Consider the following 22098-nt stretch of genomic DNA (forward strand, 5'->3'; position numbering starts at 1 on the left):
CCAGGACTTGTTCTGAGATGGGGTCAGGGTGAGAATTCTTCCTCTTATGTCCATGCTCACCCTGACTTCTGCCTGCTTTCTCTAGGTGAAGCTTGACTTTGTGGCCCCAGCCACTGGTGCCCACAATTACACCCTGTATTTCATGAGTGATGCTTACATGGGATGTGACCAGGAATACAAATTCAGTGTGGACGTGAAGGAAGCAGAGACAGACAGTGACTCAGACTGAGTCCAGAGGCACTTACTCTTACAAACAGGAGAGAAGAATTGCACCTGAATCAGGAACATGTACAGTTACATGGGGACCAGGTCTGTTGGTGTGAGATCTGGCCAGTCAGTGCAGGTGCTGTCCTAGCCCCCTTCTACTACTAGGCCCTCTTACTGCCTTGCTGTCTAGACTTTGGATCCAGTGTCTGCAGGTGTCCTGTAAGCTGTCAAGCATAAACTATGTACAGCATTTTTAGGCATGTTCTGTGTAGTTCCTTTTGTCAAACAGTCTCATAAAATAACTTGGAAAAACCATTTGTCTTTGTAGTGTTTCCAAATTAGTTTCTTTTCTCTAACTAAGGCCCTTGGCCAAAAACATTTGGTTTTTTAGCCACTAAACTTGCTTATAATGAATACTTACGATGCATACTTCTAGAGAACAAGGCTGCTCTTTAGTTGGGCTGTCTCCTGCAGCCTTTCCAGTCAGTGTAGAGGAGGGAACAAGGTTAGATAGCTGTCAGATAGGAGCGCCTGGGTGGCTCAGTTGTTAAGCGTCTGCCTTCGGCTCAGGTCATGATCCCGGGTCCTGGGATCGAGCCCCACATCGGGCTCCCTGCTTGGCGGGGAGCCTGCTTCTCCCTCTCCCACTCCCCCCTGCTTGTGTTCCCTTTCTCGGGGTGTCTCTGTCAAATAAATAAATAAAATCTTTAAAAAACAAAAAAAGATAGCTGTCAGATTTATGCCCTTGTCTCCACCTCTCTTGTTACCCAGATATCAGCACTGTTAAACTAACACTGAGCTCGAGTCTCTCAGGATCTGCAGGGTTCCCTCCCATAAGGAGGCAGTACCGGAAAGGGGATTAAAATGCATGAGCTGGGTGTGGCCCAGTCTTGGTAAACCAGTTCTTTGCTCAGTGGCAGCAGTATCGTAGCCCGTGAGGTTTATCCAAGGAGCGATTATTGCTGATTGAAAACTCTTCCCAATTCTGTGATCTAGATTTACAAAATTTCCTCTTCAAATTCTTGCCTTCTGTTATGTAGGAATAAATGTGCATAAAATTGGGAGATGATTTTCAAGCATTTCTCTAGGTCAGCAGTTTTCAAGTAATGGGATCTTAGGACCCCTTTTACACGACAAAAAATTAAGAACCCCAAAGATATTTTATCATCTTGGTTATATCTATTGATGTTTACTATCCTAAGGAGTAAAAGCAATGCATTTAAAAATTTTTTTAAAAGATTTTATTTAGGGACGCCTGGGTGGCTCAGTCGGTTAAGCGTCTACCTTCGGCTCAGGTCATGATCCTAGGGTCCTGGGATCGAGTCCCGCGTCGGGCTCCCTGCTCGGCGGGGAGCCTGCTTTTTCCTCTGCCTCTCTCTCTGTCTCTCATGAATAAATAAATAAAGTCTTTAAAAATAAATAAATAAATAATAAAAGATTTTATTTAGTTGAGAGAGCACAAGCAGGGGGAGCAGAAGAGGGAGAAGCAGGCTTCCCCACGGGCAGGGAGCCCAACTCGGGGCTTGATCCCAGGACCCTGGGACCATGACCTGAGCCAAAGGCAGATGCCCAACCGAGCTACCCAGGTGCCCCCAGAAAAGGGTTTTTAAAGCCTTTTCGGGTGATTAGCTATTTGATATTACACAGACTCCACAAGTGATAGTTTTTTTAAAGGCAATGCGGAATCTGAAACCCCATCAAATAAGCTTCAGTTAAAACTGCTGGTCTGGTGCCTGGGTGGTGCAGTCACTTAGGCATCTGACTTAGTTTCAGCTCAGGTCATGATCAGGGTCATGAGATAGAGCTCCACATTGGGCTCTGCTTGAGATTCTCTCCCTCTGTCCCTTCCGCTCATGCTCTCTAAAATCTTAAAAAACCCACTGGTCTTACACTTTTTACAACTTTATTTGAAAAAGAGAGCACAAGCAGGGGGAGTGGCAGGCAGAGGGAGAAGCAGGCTCACGGCTGAACAGGGAGCCCGATGTGGGGCTCGATCCCAGAACCCTGGGATCATGACCCGAGCAGAAGGCAGATGTTTAACCTACTGAGTCACCCAGGTACCCTCCCCCCCCTTTAAAGATTTTTATTTGGTCTTACCCTTTTAATAAATTTCTTAACCGTGAATGAAAGATTTTATATCATGCATCAGTCATTTGGAAAATGTTGGTTCACTGATTTAGGCCTGTCTTCCAAATCTGTTGATACCACCAATCTCATCAGAAAAGTCTAAGCAAAGGGAAGATGTCAAGCTCATGGTGGCAATAAAAGTTTTCGAAAATTCTAATTTTTGCTTGAGAGCTTTATTTTTTCATTGGCAACACTACGAGTTTCCCTTGAAGTGAAAGACTCACTCCGTCCATCTCCCAGAAAACGTCTGCCAGATAAGCTGAGTCTAAGTAACGTAATTTGCTAGTGTTTTCAAGACGGGGCCACGACAGTTCAGCTTGCATGACGGCTTCTCATCCAGTCTTGGTTGCGCGGGGGGCGGAAGGGCTTTCTCCTGCTTCCCACTGTCTGCATGTTAGCTCTTCTCAGAGGTCAGGATTTAACAGCTTGTAATTGGTTCTATCCAGGACATTTCTAAGCGAGGTGAGAGCAAGGCAGTGGAGACTGACCAGTAGTATGGGGTACCACTGCTTTGACTCCTGCCACAGCTGACCACGCAGGTCCCCTAAGAGGCCCTTGGGACCACACTCTGAGAGCCACTGCGCTAGGCACCGCCTCAGCTGTCTTTTCAAAATCTAAGGTGGTGATTTGTGTGGTATAAAAAATCAGGTGAAGGCTGTAGCTTTGGGGATGGTCCTCAAGTCAAAACCCACTTGGAAGTGACTTCCAGAAGACAATTTGAATGAGATCAAAGTGATAGCTTAAGGAGTGATTCTCTACCTTTTTTCATTATCATGCCCCTAGTGAGCCTTATTAGATGTCTTTTTGCTATCTGCCCATACTATGAAAATTTAATACTGGCGGTTCATTAGAGAGCCACAAATTATGGTCTCAAGATTTTTTTGCCCCCTACCCAAGAACTGATTTTCAGCCCCACTGAGAATGTATGGCCTATAGCCAGTAATAACTCCCTCTTAGGCTTCACACCCTTCCCCATTTATTTTTCAGCATTTCCAGTTGCCACCACAGCATGATGGCACAGAAGATACACAAGTTTCTAAGTTTCACAGTGTTTCACTGTGCAGAAGCATGTCTTACTTTAAGCCAGTCTACATTAAAAAATTTCCTTCAATACTGACTGAGTGTCTTAAATGTAAGAATTTACCCAGAGATCAGGAAGGCAGGACCTACTTCTGAAAAGGACTCACCATGGAATTCTTTTAAGTTGTGAATGTCCTTATGAAATAGGACTTGGGACTCAGATGACCTATTTCTAGAAAGCTTCCTATTTCTGAAAAGCCTAAGATGTACCCCTTCTACACAGAGATATGGTGACTATAAATACTATATTCACCCCTCAAAATTGAACACTGTGCTCGCAAGCAAGCAAAATCTGTGGCATAACCACAACGCACTGATGTTCTGTAGCTCTTTACCAAGGGCCCCATGTCAGAGGAGGGGAAGAGTGAGTGGTTCTGTGGCTCTGCACTTCTACCCAAGTCTGAATGGAAGAGAGCCAAGTTAGACAAAGGTCAAGGATGCTCCTTCCAGGTTCCCTTGGGGCTGGGAAAGTCTTAGGACGTTTTCTGGGAAACCATGATTCTGTCCAAAGTCAAGGTGGCTCAGATGCCTTCTGGTCGCTGATACTTCCAGAAGGCCACCTCCCCGTCATCACTGCAGGAGGCCAGAAGCCCCTGCTCCTTAGGGTTCCAGGCCACACAGTTGACATCCTGGGAATGGGCCTGAGGCAAGTGGGCTGTCAGAGAGAAGGTGGGCTGCTGTGGATCTGAGCTGGGATCCTCCTCAAACACACGGATGGCATCATCCCCACAAGCTGTAGCCAGGGCCCCTGTCAGCTGACACCTGGGAGGAACATGTGCATCAGTGAGTATGCAGGCGGCTCCTCCCTCCCCAACCTGGCAAATTAGGCAAAAGAGATCAGTTCTACAGTCCTTGGGCAGCTCTTCCCAAACTGCAGGCCTCAGCTCAAAGTCTATCATTGACAAGCTTCCCTAACACACAGCCACAAACATCACCCCCTAATTCTTCAAGGGCTGCCATCTAGGTTAGGTTTCCCCAGGCAACCCAAAAACCTCCAAGATTCTGAACTGCACTTTTCTCACTTAGCATAAGCAGCTTCCCTTATTGCAAGTCATTCTCAACTATTTCTTTAAACAGTAATAGGCCGCTGAATTTTACCATACTTCCCCTAAGGCCACTTTTGTCATTCCCAAACGTTTGCTAATATAAGTAAAGCTTAGATGCACATCAACTATTTTCGTTGTTTAGGATTATTTCCTACGGACAGGTTCCTAGGACTGCCCTCTGATCACTCTCCTATATGAATGGTATGGCTTTTCCAGACTCCATAAGGGTAGAGTCAATATTACCAAACCATAAAAACTGCACCCATGAATCCAATTTCAATATTTCTGGATGTATGAGGCTGTGTGACCCCCCCCCCTCCCCAACACAAGGCTGGTGCTGCCCTCACAGCCTGTGATCTTAAAGTAGGTACAGGCCTGGGTCTGTAAGTCTGTTTCCTGCTCCTGTGAACCTCAGGCCAGCTGGCCCTAGGCCAGCACGGTAGACAGTCTGCCTGATCAGAAGAAATGAGGGTGGCTTCCTCTCTATGTCCATGTACTCCCAAAGGTGGTAGAGAGAATCACGGGGTTTTGTCTTCTCTAAAATCTCTCCAAATGGGTGGGTGTGGGGATGGAGGTCTTACCAAGCAACGTCGTAAATGGTCCTGGAGTGGAAGCCTGACAAAGTGCAGATACATTTCCAGCTGGGGTCAGAGCCGCTGCATGCCACCCCTGCACAACAGACTTCTCTTGAGCCTCAGACATGTCTGTGTCCTGGGCACCTCAGGGGAGGAGCTCCTCAACTGCCCTCCCTCACCCCCACCTTCAATCATGAGGCCTCATTTTGTTCCTCTGTCCCCATCCATAGTGATCTGCCTTACATACTGTGGCTACACACGGATTTTTACAACAGAATTGAGAAGGAAAGGTCCTGTTCTTTAAAAACTTTTTGCTGCAGACTATGTCTGACTAGTCAGCTTGCCTTTTAAGGCCACCAACCAACCCAACCAGCCACCCGACCCACCTTATTACTCCCCAAATCCTTTACACCCTATGCGCCATCTAAAGGAATCATGGTTCCTGGCATAAATCTAGGCTTTTGCACCTTCAGTGCCTTTGCTCATGCTGTTCTCTTTTCACCCAGAAGTCTCTTCTGTTAAATTCTTCTTGTGTTAAAACCCTATACACACTTTCAAGTTCGGATGAAATGGCTGTTCTTCCACACAGCCTTCCCTGATTCTCCAGCACTCGCTGGGGAGCCCTCTCATGGCACATCTCCCTTTCTACTCCAATCTGCTGTGATTCATCTATGTGTCTTAGACCCTTAGTAGACTGCAAACCTCATGAGAGGAGTCTCCTTTAGCTGATTGGCCCCTCACCTTGCTCGTTGTCCGGTGGATACTGTCGCCAGATACGCACGGTTCGGTCATCACTGCAAGATGCCAAGCGCTGGCCACTGGGGTCAAAGGCTAAGCTCCACACAGTGGATTCATGGCCTTCGAGGGTGGCACAGCACACCCAGTCATCCTCCTCCTCCCGGTAGAGCTTCACTGTGTCATCATAGCTTGCAGAGGCTAACAGCTGGGGGGGAGGGGGGCGAAACACAGCCCTTGTCTGTGTGGCTCAGGATGTGCCAATAGTTCCAATACCTCTCCCAGCTAGGACAGTCCCAGCGATCTGTCTCTATAAAGGGATTAATAATGTCTTTTGGTGGGCGCCTGGGTGGCTCAGTTGGTTAAGCGACTGCCTTCGGCTCAGGTCATGATCCTGGAGTCCCAGGATCGAGTCCCGCATCAGGCTCCCTGCTCAGCAGGGGGTCTGCTTCTCCCTCTGACCCTCCCCCGTCTCATGCTCTCTCTATCTCATTCTCTCTCAAATAAATAAAATCTTAAAAAAAAAAATAATGTCTTTTGGTCACAGATAGAGATCCCCATAAAAGTCAGGCTGAGGCTGAAGAGCAGAGGAAGACTGGGTACAACCCTCCACACCAAAATTCCTTCCCACCAAGAAATTTCACCTCACTCTTACCTCCTGGCTTGGGTGCCAAACCACATGCTTGACATCCTGTGTATGAGAGTTGAGGACACTGACACATTCATACTCATCTTCTTCATCAACTGTGGGAAGGAAAAAGAAAGGAGCCCACGAGCTATGTCAGGGACACAGAGGGGGATGTCTGTTCTCCGGCTCCCCACTGCATCTGGAAGGATCCAGACTCACCTTCCCAGACCCACACACTCTTATCTCGGCTGCAGGTGGCAAGGAGGTTGCCAGAAGGGGCCCAGGCCACTGACTTGACCTCATTTTCATGGCCCTCCAGAGTAGTTACACACTGTGAAAAGGGAAGAGGAACAAGAATTAAGCAACTAAGATCCCTGGTGTTCTTTTCATAGGTACAGCTGACCTAGCCCAGGTTGGCTCAAGTTCTTGAACCAGCCCTGGGGAGCAAAAAGGCAACAATCCTGCTCCCATCCAGCCTGGTTACCTCAAAGTCATCCTGGTTCTTTTTCCAAATGCAAGTGGTAGCATCGAAACTGGCAGAGGCCAGGTAATTGCCACAGGGAGACCAGGCCACCTTCCGCACAGTGCGCTGGTGGCCTTCAGAAAGGACAGATTTGCAGATCCAGCTGTCACCTAAAAGCAAAGGACAGACCAAGCTCTGGAGCTGGGTGCACAAGGTGCAGAAGCACTATCAATGCCGTTGGATAATGGGGATTAGTACCGGAGCCAAGCTGGAGCCAAGCTGGGCTTAATCGGTGTATTTATCAACATGCTTTCGGAAAGCTCTACTTCCTCTAAAGACATCCTTCTAAAACAAATCTGAGGAGTCACCTTCCTGATTTAAAACTGTCAATGGCTCCCAAATGCCCTCAGGATAAAATTTAAACTTCACATTGGGTCGCAAATTACTCTGCAGGCTACATTCCTACCACCCTTCTCTCCTTTTCCGGTCTCCTCCAGCCTATTGACGTTTTTGCTTCCAATACTTGCCGAATCCTTCGCCCAAAAAGTCGTTCCCAGAGTGGATAACGTCTAACTTGAAGGTGGCTTCTCCCTCCTTCCCCCTGGCCTGTAACCTCATTCCCGGGCGGCTTGCCCCAAAGGCTGCGCACTCCCTTGAGCCCGGCACCCACGCTACGCGCACGCTGAACCCTCGGCAGCAGGGGTCGTGCAGCGCGGCTGGGCCTGACCTTCCGTGCCCCAGATGCGGACTCTACGGTCACCACCGCACGACGCCAGCAGGGTTCCCGCGGGGTTCCAGGCCAAGAACCAGCAACGGGAGTCAGGGTGTGCCGGGACGCGACCCAGCAGCACCAGCGAGTCCTTCATGGCGGCCCAGAGCAGGGTGTGGAGGAGGTGGACAGAGGCGGCAGCGCCGACCGCGAGTCCACTGTGCAAACCCCGACGAAGCCCACTCTGGCCTCCGAAGGCCGTCGGATCCCGCCGCTTCCGCCCGAGGGCCCGGGTCGCCCTGGGAACTGAAGTGCCCGCGGCTGAGGCCGTGCTGCCCTCTGGGAGTTGTAGTCAGTTTACCCTCTCTGGCAGCAAGCACTGTGGGGCGGCCTCGGACTACCAGTCCCGTGAGGCCCTGCGCAGGGAGCCGGCGGCGCGCCCAGGCTGTGACGCGCGAGGGGGACGGGGCGGGGTGCCGGAGGAGGCGGAGGCAGAGGTGGAGGAAGCCGGAAGTGGATAGGGCCCGGGTCGGTCCGGGCGTTGCGGGTTTAGGGCCTGGGATCGCTCTGCCCCAGGCAGCTGCGGAGCCCGTGACGGAACGGAGCGGCGCCATACCGGCCCTGAGGCCTGCTGACCGGTGAGGAACAGGGGTCGGTGTGGGGGAGGGTCCTTTCTAGTTACAGATCGCACCCCAGAACACTGTTCCCAGTCCCGAATTCCCGATCCCCGCGGCCCAGTCTGGTCCTGGACCCCTCCGCACTCTCTCGCAGAGACTCTGGAGCCGGGTGTCTCTCGCATCGGTAGCCGATACTGGCGCTCCCACTCCGGTCTGCCCAGATCCTGGCCGGCTCGCAGCCCTCTCTGGGTCCCTGTTCCGCACCTCCGCAGAGCCATTCCAGGGACCCCCGTCCCCGCCCCCTCCCCCCCCCCCGACTCCCTGCAGCCCTCCTGTCTGTGCTTGGCCCCAGGTCCCACCCCCTATTCTCCGGTGTGGGCCCTGACAGCGCTGTGTCGGCCTTCCCTTCTGTGAACCCAGCGCCTTGCTCTCCTCCCCGGGACAGGCAGGCTCAGCGCGCCCTGCGGAGGTCCGCGGCGACCAGCAGCGACCTCGGAGCGACGGCGGGCGGCCCCGGGCATGTACGCCCCCGGAGGCGCAGGGCTGCCCGGCGGGCGCCGGCGGAGGAGCCCGGGAGGCAGCGCTCTGCCCAAGCAGCCAGAGCGTAGCCTGGCCTCGGCTCTGCCGGGTGCTCTGTCCATCACGGCGCTGTGCACTGCCCTCGCGGAGCCTGCCTGGCTGCACATCCACGGTGGCACCTGTTCCCGCCAGGAGTTGGGGGTCTCCGACGTGCTGGGCTACGTGCACCCGGACCTGCTGAAAGGTGAGGGCGCTGCGCGCCGGCCCTCCTCTTTCTGAGCGATAGAGCCTTCTTGGCTGAGAGCGGAATGTGGTGCGGGCTGGAGCAGAGATAGCCAGGGGCAGGCCCTTGGCTTGAAGGAAACAACCCCATTCCTGCCTGGTGTTCATGCCCACCAGGTGGCTCTGTTTGGGGTCTGGCCTCTCATTAATTCTGATGTTATTCAGCCAAGGCACCTACTTCTCACGCCATGCTAATCTGGACTGCTGCTATTTTCGGATTCTGCCGGAGGAAGGGCGCTGTATATGGAGAACAGATAAGGGTGCTGCTAGGCATCACAATTAGCTGCCCCCTTCCAAGGAACCCATGGGATATAGGAAGGTTTCTTTAGGGCAGCCTGTTGAAGGGAGGAATAGGAACTTTTCATGTGGCTAGATTTTATATTTTGGAGTTCTGCTATAATTGGGTTTTTGCTAGAGAAAAAGGGAGTCTATGGCATTTTCGATAACCAGAAGCCAGTTTCATTGCCATTCAGTAAAACAATTGGAATTGGACTCTTGGAACCTTTACAAGTGGTCTTGACTGTGGTAAGGTTGCTTTGTTCGTCATCCTGCTTCCTAGCCAGGCAGGCAGAGCAAAGGAGAAAGGGACTGTTCTCTTTACTGGGCAGAGGGGGCCAGTATGGAGGTGGGAGTGGGAGTGCGGGGCTGTTCCAGGGAGCCCCATAGGTCATCCTGCCCAGCCCTGTCTCCAGTAATGAGAGGAAAGGCTGTGTGGTGTGAGGGCAGGACTGCACGTGCCTGGCTTCTACCCCCAGAATGGTCAGAGGACCCCAAGGAGCCTTTAGTAACAGCACAGTTTGTCACCCCCAAGGTCTTTTGAGACATTTATGAAGGTCTTTATATTTTCTCCCTGGACCACCTCTGGGCTGTGATGCATTTCAGATGTTTACTGCCGAATGTATCAGAAGCGTTAGGTATCTTCACATTGCCTCTTTAAGGATTCAGGCACTGGGATTTGGGGAAAAGGTCAAAGTCCCTTCTGTGCTTTGGATTATATACCACTTCTGCATGCCTGGTCTGAAAAACCCTAAGCTTGTAGCCTAATGTTGTCTTTCTCTAAGAGTTCTCTTGCTGTTTTGCATCTCTCTTTGAGTTTTTAAGGCTCTAGGATAGTTTTGTAGAGAACAGGATGGGAGTGTCTAGTTTATTTCCAGATTTCACCATGATGATGGCCTTTGCTGGTTTGGCTCATTAAGATCCAAGTTATACACGCGATGATGGAGGCCTTGTGACATGCAGCTTTTGTCTGCCTGTGGCTGGTGGCAGAAAGGCCATCAAGCTTGTGTGGAGTCTGGATGGTTTTCCCTCAGCACGTTGCCTTGTTTGGAGCATAGCTGCTGCCTTTCCACCACCCCATCCGGGTCTTTGCCCTGGATCCCCTGCTGTTACAGTGTTTCAAGAACGTGGTATCACCTACAAACCGGGAGAGAGTTTATGGTGCTTCTCCCTTTCAAATCATTCCTGGGGAGGCTCACAAAATTCGTGTGTTGGAGGGACAGGCACTCTGATCCCATGTTCTTATTTCGGAGGTCCAGGAAGCTGTGGCTCAGAGAAGCGAAGTGATCTCTGCAGGGCCACAGAGCTGGGGGCATAGCTGAGGCTACTCACATCTGTTGACTCCAATGTAAAATGATGCTGTCTCATATGCTTTTAACCTTTGCTTTACTTCAGTGTCATAGAGAATGATTTCATGAGTATTCCACTTTGGAGTGCATCCTTGTCAAAGGCATTTGAAAAATAAAAATAAATTCTTCATGCAGGTTCTCTTTTGTTTATGTCTATATTTGCCCTTTTTAAGAACTTTTTTAAGCCAGATTTTGTTTTTTATAAAGCATGTTGCCTTAATCTTTACATTACATTTACTCATGTGTTTAGGGATCTTAACCCATGGATAGGTTTTTTTGTGTGTGTTTTTTTTTAAAGATTTTATTTATTTGAAGGGGGGAGGGGTAGAGGGAGAGGGACAAGCAGACTTCGCACTGACACGGTGCTCGGGCCCCACGGCCTGAGGTCATGACCTGATCCAAAGCCAAGAGTCAGACGCTCAACTGACTAAGCCACCCAGGCGCCCCAGTTCATGGGTAGTGTCAACCTGCTTTTCTGTGGCCATCTTCTTGGCTATGGCAAGCTGGGAACACACTGGTGTCCATTAATAAGAGAGGTGACAGACTATCACAAAACTATCACAAACTGTCACAGAAGAAGGCAAGGAATTAGGAGGTCTCCGATCGCTTCTCTTCTTCCTTTACTCTGTACCTGTTGGGTTTTTGCTACCCAGTGGGCCTTTAGACACAGGCTGTTCTGTGTGACTCTGTTGATCCTTAGGGCCTCACCCACGTCCTAACATGGAAGCCTGGGATATTCTCTATCTCGGGAGGGAGCAGAGCTTCGGGGGACAGATCTGATGGCAATAGATGCTACCAGAGGGAAAACAGACCTTATGAAGTCTCTGCAGGTGAAGGGGGTGGGCAGGGCTGGCAGGCCTTGGAGCAGTGCCTTCCATTGTGGGCCAGGCATTGAGTGCCAGGCATTGAGTGCCAGGCATTGTGCTAATAAGCACACTCCATGTCTGGCTTTAGTTTCTCCTGAATATCTTTACTTGGTAGGTGCTGTCCCCACCTCTGCTTCACAAAGGTCACAGGCTCAGGGAGGTCAGGTACTACGGGCTTGGAGGCACAGCTGATGTGCGGGGTGGGGACCCCACTCTTACCATCGCACCTTAGCGCACTCTAGGTTTCTTTTTCCTTCTGTCAAAGCTGTCCAAGGCTTAGTATTTCCCCATCCTAGTGGAGTTTTTCTCACAAGCCCAGCCAAAGCTGTGCTTCTTAGCCCTCATTGCCTCAATATTCTGGCTCAAGTTGGTGAGCCTCAGGCAAAGCCGCTCACCCTCCTGCTGTCATATGCTGAGCCCCAGGAGGCTTTAGCAAATTCTGGCTCACAAGGTTTGGTCCTGAATTCTTCCGCTCTCCAGGGGGTGCCTGCTTCTCACACAGCTCCTCACCCCAGGCCCAGGTCCAGAGATATGCTCGGACTGCTAGTGGCCCCAAGCAAGGGGGGGGGGCAGATAATCGTTCCTTCTGAGCCCCAGTCCCTCTCTGTCAAGTGTGGCCAGCAAAGGGAAGCATCTTTGGAGAATGAGGAAGTTTGGGTTTTGAAGTCAATGAATCACAGTTGACAACAAGCCACTGGAAATGCAAGGCCTTTTCAGAAAGAGCCAGTGTGCCTGCTGGGTGGTGACTACTGCCGCTGACGCTTCAAACGCCTGCCCTGCCCGGCTGGGCCTGTCCCCAGAGGCAGCTCTCCTAGGGGCTGGTATCTGGGCTGATACCCAGCCAGGCACTAGAGGGCCCTGTTGGAGTCCTGTGTCAGAAACCTGTCTGGAAGGCAAAAAGTCACAGTGGGCTAGGCAGGTGGGATGGATGAGCGCTGAAAAGGATTTGGGCCATGGGGAAGGGTCTCTAACTCACAGGGACTCCAGTGAGGAGCAAAGGGAGGGAAGATGAGACAGAAGAGGGGAACTGCCCAGAAGCCACTTTACTCTTCCTGCCTGCAGCCTGTTTGGGTCAGCGGGGGGTGAGAGCAGTGGGCCAGTAGACAGGAAGAGCCAGCCAGGGCCTTCAAAACAAATCCAGCCCAGTGACTCACCAGTGACCTTGGGCAAAGTCAGTTCCTTGGGATCCTATTACACAGCAGCTGCCGTCTTCCCTGGTGACTGGAGGGGACAGTCAGCAATAATTACCAAAATAAACAGCACAACTGGAGAATAGGATGTGTGCTCTGTCTTACCAGAGTGTAGTACACTGCACCACTTGTCTGCACTTAAAATTAGGACCGTGCCCTGTGTGCCATTTCCACAAATAAAATAATACATACATAACAGTTGGGGATTTTGTTTCCCTTTAGCAGCCCTCGAGGTGGGGGATATTCGTTGTTCTCCCTGTGATACTGATGTCTGGCAGGGGGAAGAGAGAAATAGACATTGAGATCCTGACCCTAGGAGAGTCAGAGCTGGGTTCTGAGCGTGTCTGGGATAACTCTGCCTGGCTTCTCTGTGTGCTCTGAGACCCTCTGATGAGAGGCTGCCTGGGATGTGAGGCAGACCCCTGGGGTATCTACAAGCATCACTCCAAGGGAAGTTTATATTTGGCTTCCTCACCAAGCCTGAGGGTTCACTCACAGCTTTGGAGTGGAGAAAGGCAGTCATGTTGAAACAAAACCCATTTGAATTTTGGGTCAAAAGCTCCATCTCTGTACCACATCATCACTCTGGTGGGGCACACTCTTAGTCTGGCTTTAATGGGCTCTTTCCCTGGCCCACACTGGCTGATGTGTGCAGACGAAGTACCGGCGGCAGGAGGACAGGCACACCAGGGATGATGCAGCTGTGGTCCAGCTGTACCAGCCCCGTGCCAAGGGAGTGGGCTAGTGGCAGGCAGTATGGGCTCATTCCTGGCGTGGTGTGAGTTGACTATCAGCACACCCCCCTGTGTACGGGGAGCAGGTGTTAACAGCTTTCATTTGCTGGATGAGAGAGCAGGGCAGTTAAGTGACTTGCTCAAGGTAACATAGTTTGTGGTCCGTCTAGGATTTGTTGCCAAGTTCGGTGCCTTTCTGGTGTCCCCACTGCTTCTAAGAGCCAGATTCTGATGGCTGCAGAAGCCTAGACCATGCCACACAGGTTTTGCCCAGTAATTCCCAGTGTAAGTACTTTTCATGGCTTAATGATCCAAACCTTTCTTGCCTAGAAGAGGTTTCATGCTTCCAGCCCCTTAGTGAGCTCAGCAGCTGCTGGCTCTGAGGATGACTCTGACAGCATTCATATTAACTTTTGACCCTTCATTCAAATACAGCTCTTTAGGATTTGATTGATTATATCCATCAGGGAAAAATGAAACAGCGAACTCTGGTGCTTGGTGATTCCGAGCATCATGATGCAAGGGAGCCTGATGCGGGTTTGGCGTCTTAACTCTGCTTTGTGACCTGGCGGAAGTCACTTAACCTCCTGGACCCTCTGAGTCCTCATCTGAGCTGTGTGATGAATCCCCCAGAGTGGAGTGAGACTTAACTAAAATAACATTTTTTTTTTTTTAAGTAGGCTCCACGCGCAGTGTGGGGCTTGAATTCACGACCCTGAAATCAAGAATCACACACTGTACTGACTAAGCCAGCCAGGCGCCCCAACTGAAATAACATTTGACCTATCTGTGTGCACAGGCTATTCCTGGAGGGGTACACCAGAAAGGACCAACAATGTTTGTCTCCTGGGAGGGGCAGTTGGACATTTGGAAAGGGAGGAATGTCCTCCCTGAAGCTTTTTATCATGTGCAAGTTTTCCTTATTGAAATAAGTGTATTATGAAACATAAGACACAGGAGTATATATAATTAATGTACATTTTTAAGGATGGTAATGAACATCCTGTACTCCCTCTGCAGCTGAAGAAAGTGTCTGAAGCCCTACTGTATTACTTTTGTCCATTAAAACTAATTGTTGGGGTGCCTGGGAGGTGCAGTGGGTTTACCTCCTATTCTTGGTTTTGGTTCAGGTTGTGATCTCAGGGTTCTGAGATTGGCCCCACATCGGGCTCCACGCTCAGTACAGAGTCTGCTTGGGACTCTCTCCTTCTGCCCCTCCCCCCGATGCACGCACACTCTCTCTTTCATAAATAAATAAATCTTTGGGGGGAAAAAGGTAACTGTTAAAATTTAGTTGATTTTTAAGAACCACAATTAAAGCACCAGAGTAGCTGGCCACATTAAGTAACACTGCTGGAATCAGAACACAACCTGCTGCAACGCAGAGTGATGTAAGCCCTTACACCGCTCCCAAGTTATTCTTGGATGCGCTACAACACTCGTCCTGCCCCGTCCCTGCTACATGCCATGTGGAGCCCAAGATGAACTATCTCAGAGACCTTTAACAATATACAGATAAAGGCACAAAACCATGTCTGCCTCCAGGGGCTTTTCTTTCAGTGAGGCACGTGGGTTTCTAGACTCCTTCAGGCCAGCTGTCTTAGGCTCTGCAGGGCTGAGTTAAGTGAAGGCTGGCCCTGGTTGCTGGCAGAGCTAACGCGCAGGCGAGCCTCTTGGCCACGGACGATTTCCCCGGGCTGGATGACTGGGCCCAAAACAGATGGTTAGCTGACAAGAGAGTGACAGATAGTTCTGGGGCAGCTTCATGGATGACCTGCAGCCAGATCAAGGCATATGAGTCCTGTGTGGGCTCAGCCAACATCTGCCTGGTGAATTATGAGCCTGAGGCAGGGAATGCATGCCGTCACAAAGCCCCAGAGTCTCTTGATACCTGGTCTGGTTCTTCAGTATGGGAGGCCAGACTCTGTCCAAGACCCAGTGATGTCAGTGTCCATTGGTTTGAGTCTGCTTTGTGGGATTCAGGTCCTGTCTCTAGGTCCTTGGACTTTTCTTCAACAGTTTACTTTCTTCTAGGTCCAGGATCAGTGTTTCTTGGAACGTAGGGCTTGGCCCACCTGCATGGGAATTACCATGGACTGCTTGCTAAAATCTAGATTCCTAGGCCCTGCTTCAGGCCAAGAGCTCAGAATCTGCGGGGCCTGGAAACATGCTCTCAGCCAGCACCCCTGTGATTTTCATGCCCACTAGAGTGATGACCATGATCCCAGAGCCTCTCAACCTGAGATCAGGACTCAGGAAAGGAGCCTATAGTCTAAGTATTGCCAGCCCTTTCCAAATTTTCCTAAATCAGTTGACAACCCATGGCCTAAATGAAAGAAGAACTTGCCCACGGCTAGACTAGAGAAGAGTGGAAGTTAAGTCCCATTTCTCATTATCAAAGCTTAAAATGGTTTCTTTTTGGATCAGCCTTTATCCTGTGTGTTTCTGGGAGCGCTGGTAGTTTACATAGATATAAAACAGGACCGATAGTATTGTCTAGGTGAATTTTCTTTTAAAAAAGAAGAAGGTGGGGATACCTGGGTGGCTCAGTTGTTGGGCATCTGCCTTCAGCTTGGGTCATGATCCTGGGGTCCTGGGATCGAGCCCCGCATCAGGCTCCCTGCTCAGCGGGAGGCCTGCTTCTCCCTCTCCCGCTCCCCCGGCTTGTGTTCCCTCTCTCGCTGTGTCTCTCTCTGTCAAATCAATAAAATCTTTAAAAAAAAGAGGAAGGTGTTAAAAGTCTTAGAAGTTCGCTCTATGTGTCTGGAGGACGGTTATCATCCTGGGACCTCCCTTCTTCTTGACTCTGGGGATACTGAATGTTGGGTCACCTGTTTGAACATCTTCCTTTTTCTTGGTTCACTCCCTCATTATGGTAGAGCATGCACCCCTCAATGGCTTCACCCTCACTTTAGAAGGTATTGGGGGCTGTCAGTTTCTGGTCTGTCAGGCTTTTGTGGTGTAATCTAGTCACTTAGCTTTTCCTACTTTTGGCTTATACTTGGACTTATCTAGTCCATTGAGTCCGTTCTAAGTAGGTCCAACTCCTTTTAATTTCTAATTTCCAGAATTTTATTTTGACCCTTTTTTCTTTGTGTGGGTTTATGCCTTAATTTCTTTTTCCTTTTGTTTTAGTAGGGTGCAGGGAGGGAGAGCAGAAATAAATGTGAAAGTCTAGTCTACCATCTTTCAGAATTTATTCAGCACTTTTAATTATGTGTTCCTCTAAACTGCTTCAACTTCTTTCTGAACAAGGGACTGAATGAGTGACTGGATAGATAATCAGCATTAATCAGCCTCTGTGGCTATCTCAGATCAGAAGTCCATGGGCTTTTTCTGCCAGCCTAAAGCACGCTTTAGCAGAGTGGGCTAACATGCCAGGCTAATGGTCAGGGTCTTTACATATGGTTAGCAGAGGGTGGAGAGTATAAGGAAGTGGAGCCCTGCACTTAGGGTGATTTTGTTGGAAAGGGAAGAAGGACTCAAAGCACATGGGAACCTGTCTGCGGTTTGTCTCCTCTGCAGGCCAGCTGGGAGCAGGAGCTGAAACTGCGCCCCCCAGTACTCTCCTGGTTCCCCAGGACTGTGGTGGAGGGGGACCAGCTCTTCCCGGCGGGCCCGGCGGGAGGACTTCCTGCACCAGGGTGTCACTTGGGGCCCTGAAAATTTGGTTCTCCCCCTACAGATTTCTGCATGAATCCCCAGACAGTACTGCTCCTGCGGGTCATCGCTGCCTTCTGCTTCCTGGGCATCCTGTGTAGTCTCTCTGCGTTCCTCCTAGATGTCTTTGGGCCTAAGCATCCAGCTCTGAAGATCACCCGTCGCTATGCCTTTGCCCACATCCTTACCGGTAAGTGTGGGCCTGCTCGCCTTGGGGAAGGAACTGCCACAGGGCGGAGGCATCCTGTCTGCAGTTGCAGGTGGGGACGAAGGGGCTTCTGTGAGCGGACACCATTCCAGATGCTCATTTCAGCTCTAGCCTTTCACAAAGCAATGGACTGTGATAGCAGCTTGCTTCTTTCATTTGCACGTATGCCTGCCAGGACCACAAACCCACTCAACCCAGCTGTAGAGGGGGAATATTGTTAGTATTCCACAAGAAATCTCAGTGCTCTCTAAGAACTGCAGCTGAAGCTCAGCTGGGCTTATGGGGCCCAGAACGAGCAGGGAAGGAACCACGGTGTCTCACTGTGCCTCCCCCTGGAATACATGGTCTCATTGGATTCTCTCCTTCCTGCTTGTCTGCACACCACCTTTCTCTGCTTAGATGCAGCTTCTCCTCTCACTCATGACTGGGCTGGTGTGTTGATTTGACTTGTGGTGGTGCCAACTCCAGCCCCCAAACTGCATGACCTGGTCTGTCCCTTTCAAGCACCCAGGGACTTCTAGCAGCTTGGCATCCCAATTCCAAATTCTTGAGACAGACAGACTCTGGCCCAAAAGGAGTCAGACATCTGGCCCTAGCCCCTGCGCCTGCCCGAGAATCCCATGGAGAAGAGAGCTCCCCATCACAATGTCTGGGACCAGGCAGGTTCTCTGAGAATGGGGTTTGGGGAGAGAGGCTCAGTTGGTTCTTTAAGCATCCTGACTGCAAGGTGCCTACTAACTCCCCTTCTCTGCTCTCTCTCTGTCCCCCAGTCCTGCAGTGTGCCACCGTCATCGGCTTTTCCTACTGGGCTTCTGAACTCATCCTGGCCCAGCAGCAGCAACATAAGAAGTACCATGGTTCCCAGGTCTATGTCACCTTCGCTGTTAGTTTCTACCTGGTGGCAGGAGCTGGTGGAGCCTCAATCCTGGCCACAGCAGCCAACCTCCTGCGCCACTACCCCACGGAGGAGGAGGAGCAGGCCCTGGAGCTGCTCTCCGAGATGGAGGAGAACGAGCCCTACCCAGCGGAGTATGAGGTCATCAACCAATTCCAGCCGCCCCCGGCCTACACACCCTAATGGCAGCCCAGGGCTTTCTTCTGCAGCAGCCCCTCCCCACTCTGCAGCGCCTCTCACACCCAGAGGAGCTCCTCTCCCCAGCAGGCCTCACTGGTAGGATCCTGACCATTTCACCAAACCTTCCCAGGAGAGACTCTGCCTTTAGGGTTGTTCATGTATCCCTGCTCTCGAAACCTGGGATTCACTGATTTTATATAATGCACTGTTTCCCCCTCTTGTCACCTTCCTGTCCCTTCGCGGTCACTAGTCATTACCAACCAGGGATGGCCATACAAATTTTCTCCCTTCATGGACCATAGCTTTGAGACTGGGACTTTCCCTGGGGAGCTGCTGACGATGGGCATTCCCAGGTAGAAGTGTCAGCAGGTCCAAAGGGAAAGGGGACTGGACCCTGTAGGCTCACTTCATAACGGTCAGTGTTGTCCCACTGCTCTAGCCCTGGACTGATCCCCACCCCCCCATTCCTACTTGGAGTGCCGCAGCTCCGGGCCGCCCGCTCCATGGAATTCTCTGCACTTTAGTCTTTGGACTTCCCATCATGTGTGTTCTGGTTTTACGGGAAGAAGGAATTGCTGTCGGGAAGCAGAGCGGTGCTCTCCCCGCCCTGCCCTTGCTTGGGTGGCTGGAGCCCAGGCAGGGAGAGTAGCAGCTGGTATGGGCCTGAGGCGCCCTGGTGCCCGTAAAGGATCAGATGGAGGCGGGGAGCAAGTCTCCCTAGCCCCTTCACCTCTTAAAATGTGAGTGGTTTTAAAAGGAAAAAGCAAAACCAACCAACAGCAACAATACTCTTTTTAAACTAGTGACAAGACTGTTGTCATTTTTTCAGACATGTAGCCCATTCCTTTTGGCTCAGCAGTGTTTTGGGCCACAGCTACCCCCACCCCAGGCAGCTCCTCCCCAAATCTCTCCCAGCAGAATGCAGCCTCTTCCCTTGCTCCCTCCCCAACAGGGACCCGGCTCCCTGGGCCCTTCCTGTGGAACCCAGAGCCCTGTCGGTTGGCCCCGAGGGGCCGAGGACGGTGGCCTGGCTGGCTGGCCAGCGTGGTGCTCCTCAGGACGGTGGCACTGAGATGTAACCTGGCCTCCGTGCAGGAACAGGAACCACAGCAGGGCAGGAAACCCGCCACTCTCCACACAGGAACTACAACCAGTGGGGTCCCATTGTGTGAGATGTCAGAACCACCCTGTCAGACCAGCAGACCTGGCTGTGTCCCTCAGGCTCAGTGTGTCCCCTAGACTGTGACTTGGGGCAACATCTTGCTGCATGCCCCTCTTCTCTCCTCCAGTGTACTCTGGTCTTGCAGTGCGTTACTGGCTCTTCCTCGCCCAGCCATCACTCTGACCACCCCATTTGCCACACATGGCTCTGGGTCTGGCTGAATACTCAGCCCTGAGATCTGGGGCACAAAGTGGGAGAAACTTGAGAGACCTTCAGTGTGGATCCAGATGGCCAAGCTTCTTTGGAATCAGTGTCCAATGCTGAGCTGAAAAGCAGATTGGATCCCAGTTTCCTTTCACAGGCCAAAATAGGCAGAGCAAGACTGGAGAATGGGTACCACTGTTGAATTGTGGCTAGAAGGGGACTGTTTTGTCCCTCGTCCTTCTTCAGCTAGTCTGCCTGGGGATGTCTGGACAGATGCCTGTGTGGGAGGTGAAGACCATGTCTGTGCATGAGTGAGCGGCTGCCTGGAGTTCACTGTGATGCCAAAGTGTGTCCCAGGGTGACTCTCACACTCTTCCAGACTCTTCTCTTAGGCAAGAAAGACTGCAGTATGATACCTGAGCACAAAGCCAAGGAGCTAAATTAAGTCTTATGTCTGAGTTTGCCTTTGGCAGATCTCCAGGCTGTGGCCAGCTCTCTCTGACCGTGGGTATCTAAGCAGACAGACCAAGAGAGCGGGCACCAAACACGCATGCCAAAGTGACCAGTCATCTCATGAGGACCCAGACGTTCCACGTGATTCAGAACCCACTTTTTATTAGCTCCCCATACCTCTGGCCTTTCTTTTTCCCTGCCATCCTGACACTGATAGTTTGTCATATAAACTCCCCTGGTTGTTTTTTTTTTTCTAGAAAAAAAAAAAAAGCAAAACAAAACAAAAAAACAAATTACAAATAAGAATGTAAATGCCAATGGCTCCCTGTCATTTTTCTGTCACAATCTCCTTGATTTGGTTTGTTCCCTTCCTCTTAGAGAAGCAGGAGAAATTGATAAAGTGTGTAATTTAAAAAAAAAGGGGAGGGACTTGCATGTGGTTACTCCATGCAAGGCATTTTCATCTCTAAGACCCTCCTAATCCCGACAACTTCTATACTACTTCCAGGAGCAGTAGATGCCTCCAGCCCAAGTCCCTGACTTCAAACCCTGAGCTCCTCTCTGGAGCTCCCTAGTTAGCTGCGGAAGAGAAAGCTGCTCCTGAACTCCAGCCATTGTGTGGGAAGAAACAGACTTCTTCAGAGCTAGGACTTGCAGAAGGAGCTGCATTTTCTTTTGAAACCACAGGGAATGATTACTTACAGGGAGAGGCATGTGAGTGGAGACAGTTCCAGGAATGTAACTTGTGGAAGAGCTCTTTAGTGTCCGTGCCTCTCATGGTTACCCACTTTCCCTTCCTTTAGCCGACACACTGGGCCCTGAGTGGATATCACGGTAGAAGAGTTTCAGGCTCCCTTTGAGGAGCAGCCCATTCAGGGGCTCTTTTTTTATTCTTACTCAAGAAAGAGTATACATCTTTCTTGAGAGCTAGGAATGTGTTCTCTCTCATTTCATTTCAGTCATTTACAAATGGTGCCTTGTGTTGTATACAAGGCACCGCTAGGCCCCATGAGAAGAAACATGACCAGCGGCCCTGTCTCCAAGGATTTTATATTCTTAGTTCAGGAGATGGACTTGTTCACAAAAAGGCAGTGAAGTAAGTGGTCTAATGGACAGTTGGGGAAAGTGCTGTACCAAGAGGGGAGGCTGGTTGTGACCTGAGCGATTACGAAAGGCTTCGTGGAGGAGGAAGCTTAAGCCAGGCTTGCAGTGAGGGTTTGGAGGTAGGGTGTGGGGAACTCCCACTGAGGGAAGAGCAAGAGCAGAAGCACAACTGGAGGCCAGGCTGTGGTGAGAGAAGTGGTTAGCTGAGAGGGGCTCATGTAAGGCACCATAAGCAGTGGGGAATCCTGGACGGGTTTTGAGGAGAAAGGAGGGACCCAGGTGACAGCGTGGAGGAAGCTCAGCCTCGTACTGAGTGGAAGAGTCTGAGGGTATGGGAAACGGGAAGTGGTGTGGGGCCTGGGAGCTGGCAGAAGGGGAAGAAGGGAGCAGTCTCGGCCCCAGGGCCTGGCGTCTCACGGCATGGGAGGCAGAGCCGGCAGGGTGGGCCTAGAGGGGCTCACAGATGAGAAGATGCAGGATGTGAAGGGCAGCAAGGAGAGAACCTTGGGGAACCGAGGAAGAGGTGGTTGCATCTTGGGGAAGAGCAGTTTTCTTAAAATAAAAATAACTAGAGAATCTTTAGCTGACATCTCACCCACAGATGTCCACTCCATCAGCCACTAAATTCACAGGTCTCAAGATTCTGTGGGGAGACAAAGGAACGAATACACTTTTTGGCCCTTGGTTTCAAATAGCTTAACATCTCCCCTGCATTTTTTGTGGGAGTGGCATTTTATTTTATTTTTTTTAAGATTTTATTTATTCGAGAGAGCGTGCGAGCGAGCACAAGCAGGGGGAGCTGCAGAGGGAGAAGCAGGCTCCTCTCAGA

The 22098-nt window shown here is 50.9% G+C and overlaps 3 protein-coding genes and 1 non-coding gene across 5 annotated transcripts in view; 3 read left to right on the forward strand and 1 right to left on the reverse strand.

Annotated features, from left to right (window-relative positions):
- SNRNP200 (small nuclear ribonucleoprotein U5 subunit 200) overlaps positions 1-2491 on the forward strand; it is a 32689-nt gene extending 30198 nt beyond the window's left edge. The window contains exon 45 of the mRNA XM_028117133.2: positions 86-2491. Within this exon, the coding sequence (XP_027972934.1) occupies positions 86-229 (144 nt within the window). The 3' untranslated portion in view covers positions 230-2491. The remainder of the gene's footprint in view (positions 1-85) is intronic.
- LOC114219720 (U4 spliceosomal RNA) lies at positions 1110-1247 on the forward strand. The gene has a single exon (XR_003611448.1). It is a non-coding gene; the product is annotated as a U4 spliceosomal RNA (small nuclear RNA).
- CIAO1 (cytosolic iron-sulfur assembly component 1) lies at positions 2492-7875 on the reverse strand. Its single transcript, XM_028117225.2, has 7 exons — positions 7589-7875; positions 6883-7031; positions 6618-6729; positions 6426-6514; positions 5777-5978; positions 5042-5129; positions 2492-4176 (listed from the first exon to the last, which is right to left on the reverse strand). The coding sequence occupies exons 1-7, from the start codon at positions 7725-7727 to the stop codon at positions 3936-3938; spliced, it is 1020 nt and encodes a 339-aa protein (XP_027973026.1). The 5' UTR covers positions 7728-7875; the 3' UTR covers positions 2492-3935.
- A 185-nt stretch (positions 7876-8060) lies between these two features.
- On the forward strand, positions 8061-20483 carry TMEM127 (transmembrane protein 127). 2 transcript variants are annotated; one of them, XM_028117154.2, is made up of 4 exons: positions 8061-8208; positions 8608-8950; positions 17089-17253; positions 18042-20483. In XM_028117154.2, the coding sequence occupies exons 2-4, from the start codon at positions 8707-8709 to the stop codon at positions 18347-18349; spliced, it is 717 nt and encodes a 238-aa protein (XP_027972955.1). In that variant the 5' UTR covers positions 8061-8208; positions 8608-8706; the 3' UTR covers positions 18350-20483. The 2 variants fall into 2 exon arrangements, with proteins under 2 accessions (XP_027972955.1, XP_027972954.1); XM_028117153.2 differs by having other exon boundaries at positions 8633-8950.
- Positions 20484-22098: the final 1615 nt, after the last annotated feature.

Source organism: Eumetopias jubatus, unplaced genomic scaffold (assembly GCF_037043125.1).
Source record: "Eumetopias jubatus isolate StellerSeaLion01/CBP00866 unplaced genomic scaffold, mEumJub1_p1.0 scaffold_9, whole genome shotgun sequence".
In the NCBI taxonomy this organism is placed as follows: Eukaryota; Metazoa; Chordata; class Mammalia; order Carnivora; family Otariidae; genus Eumetopias; species Eumetopias jubatus.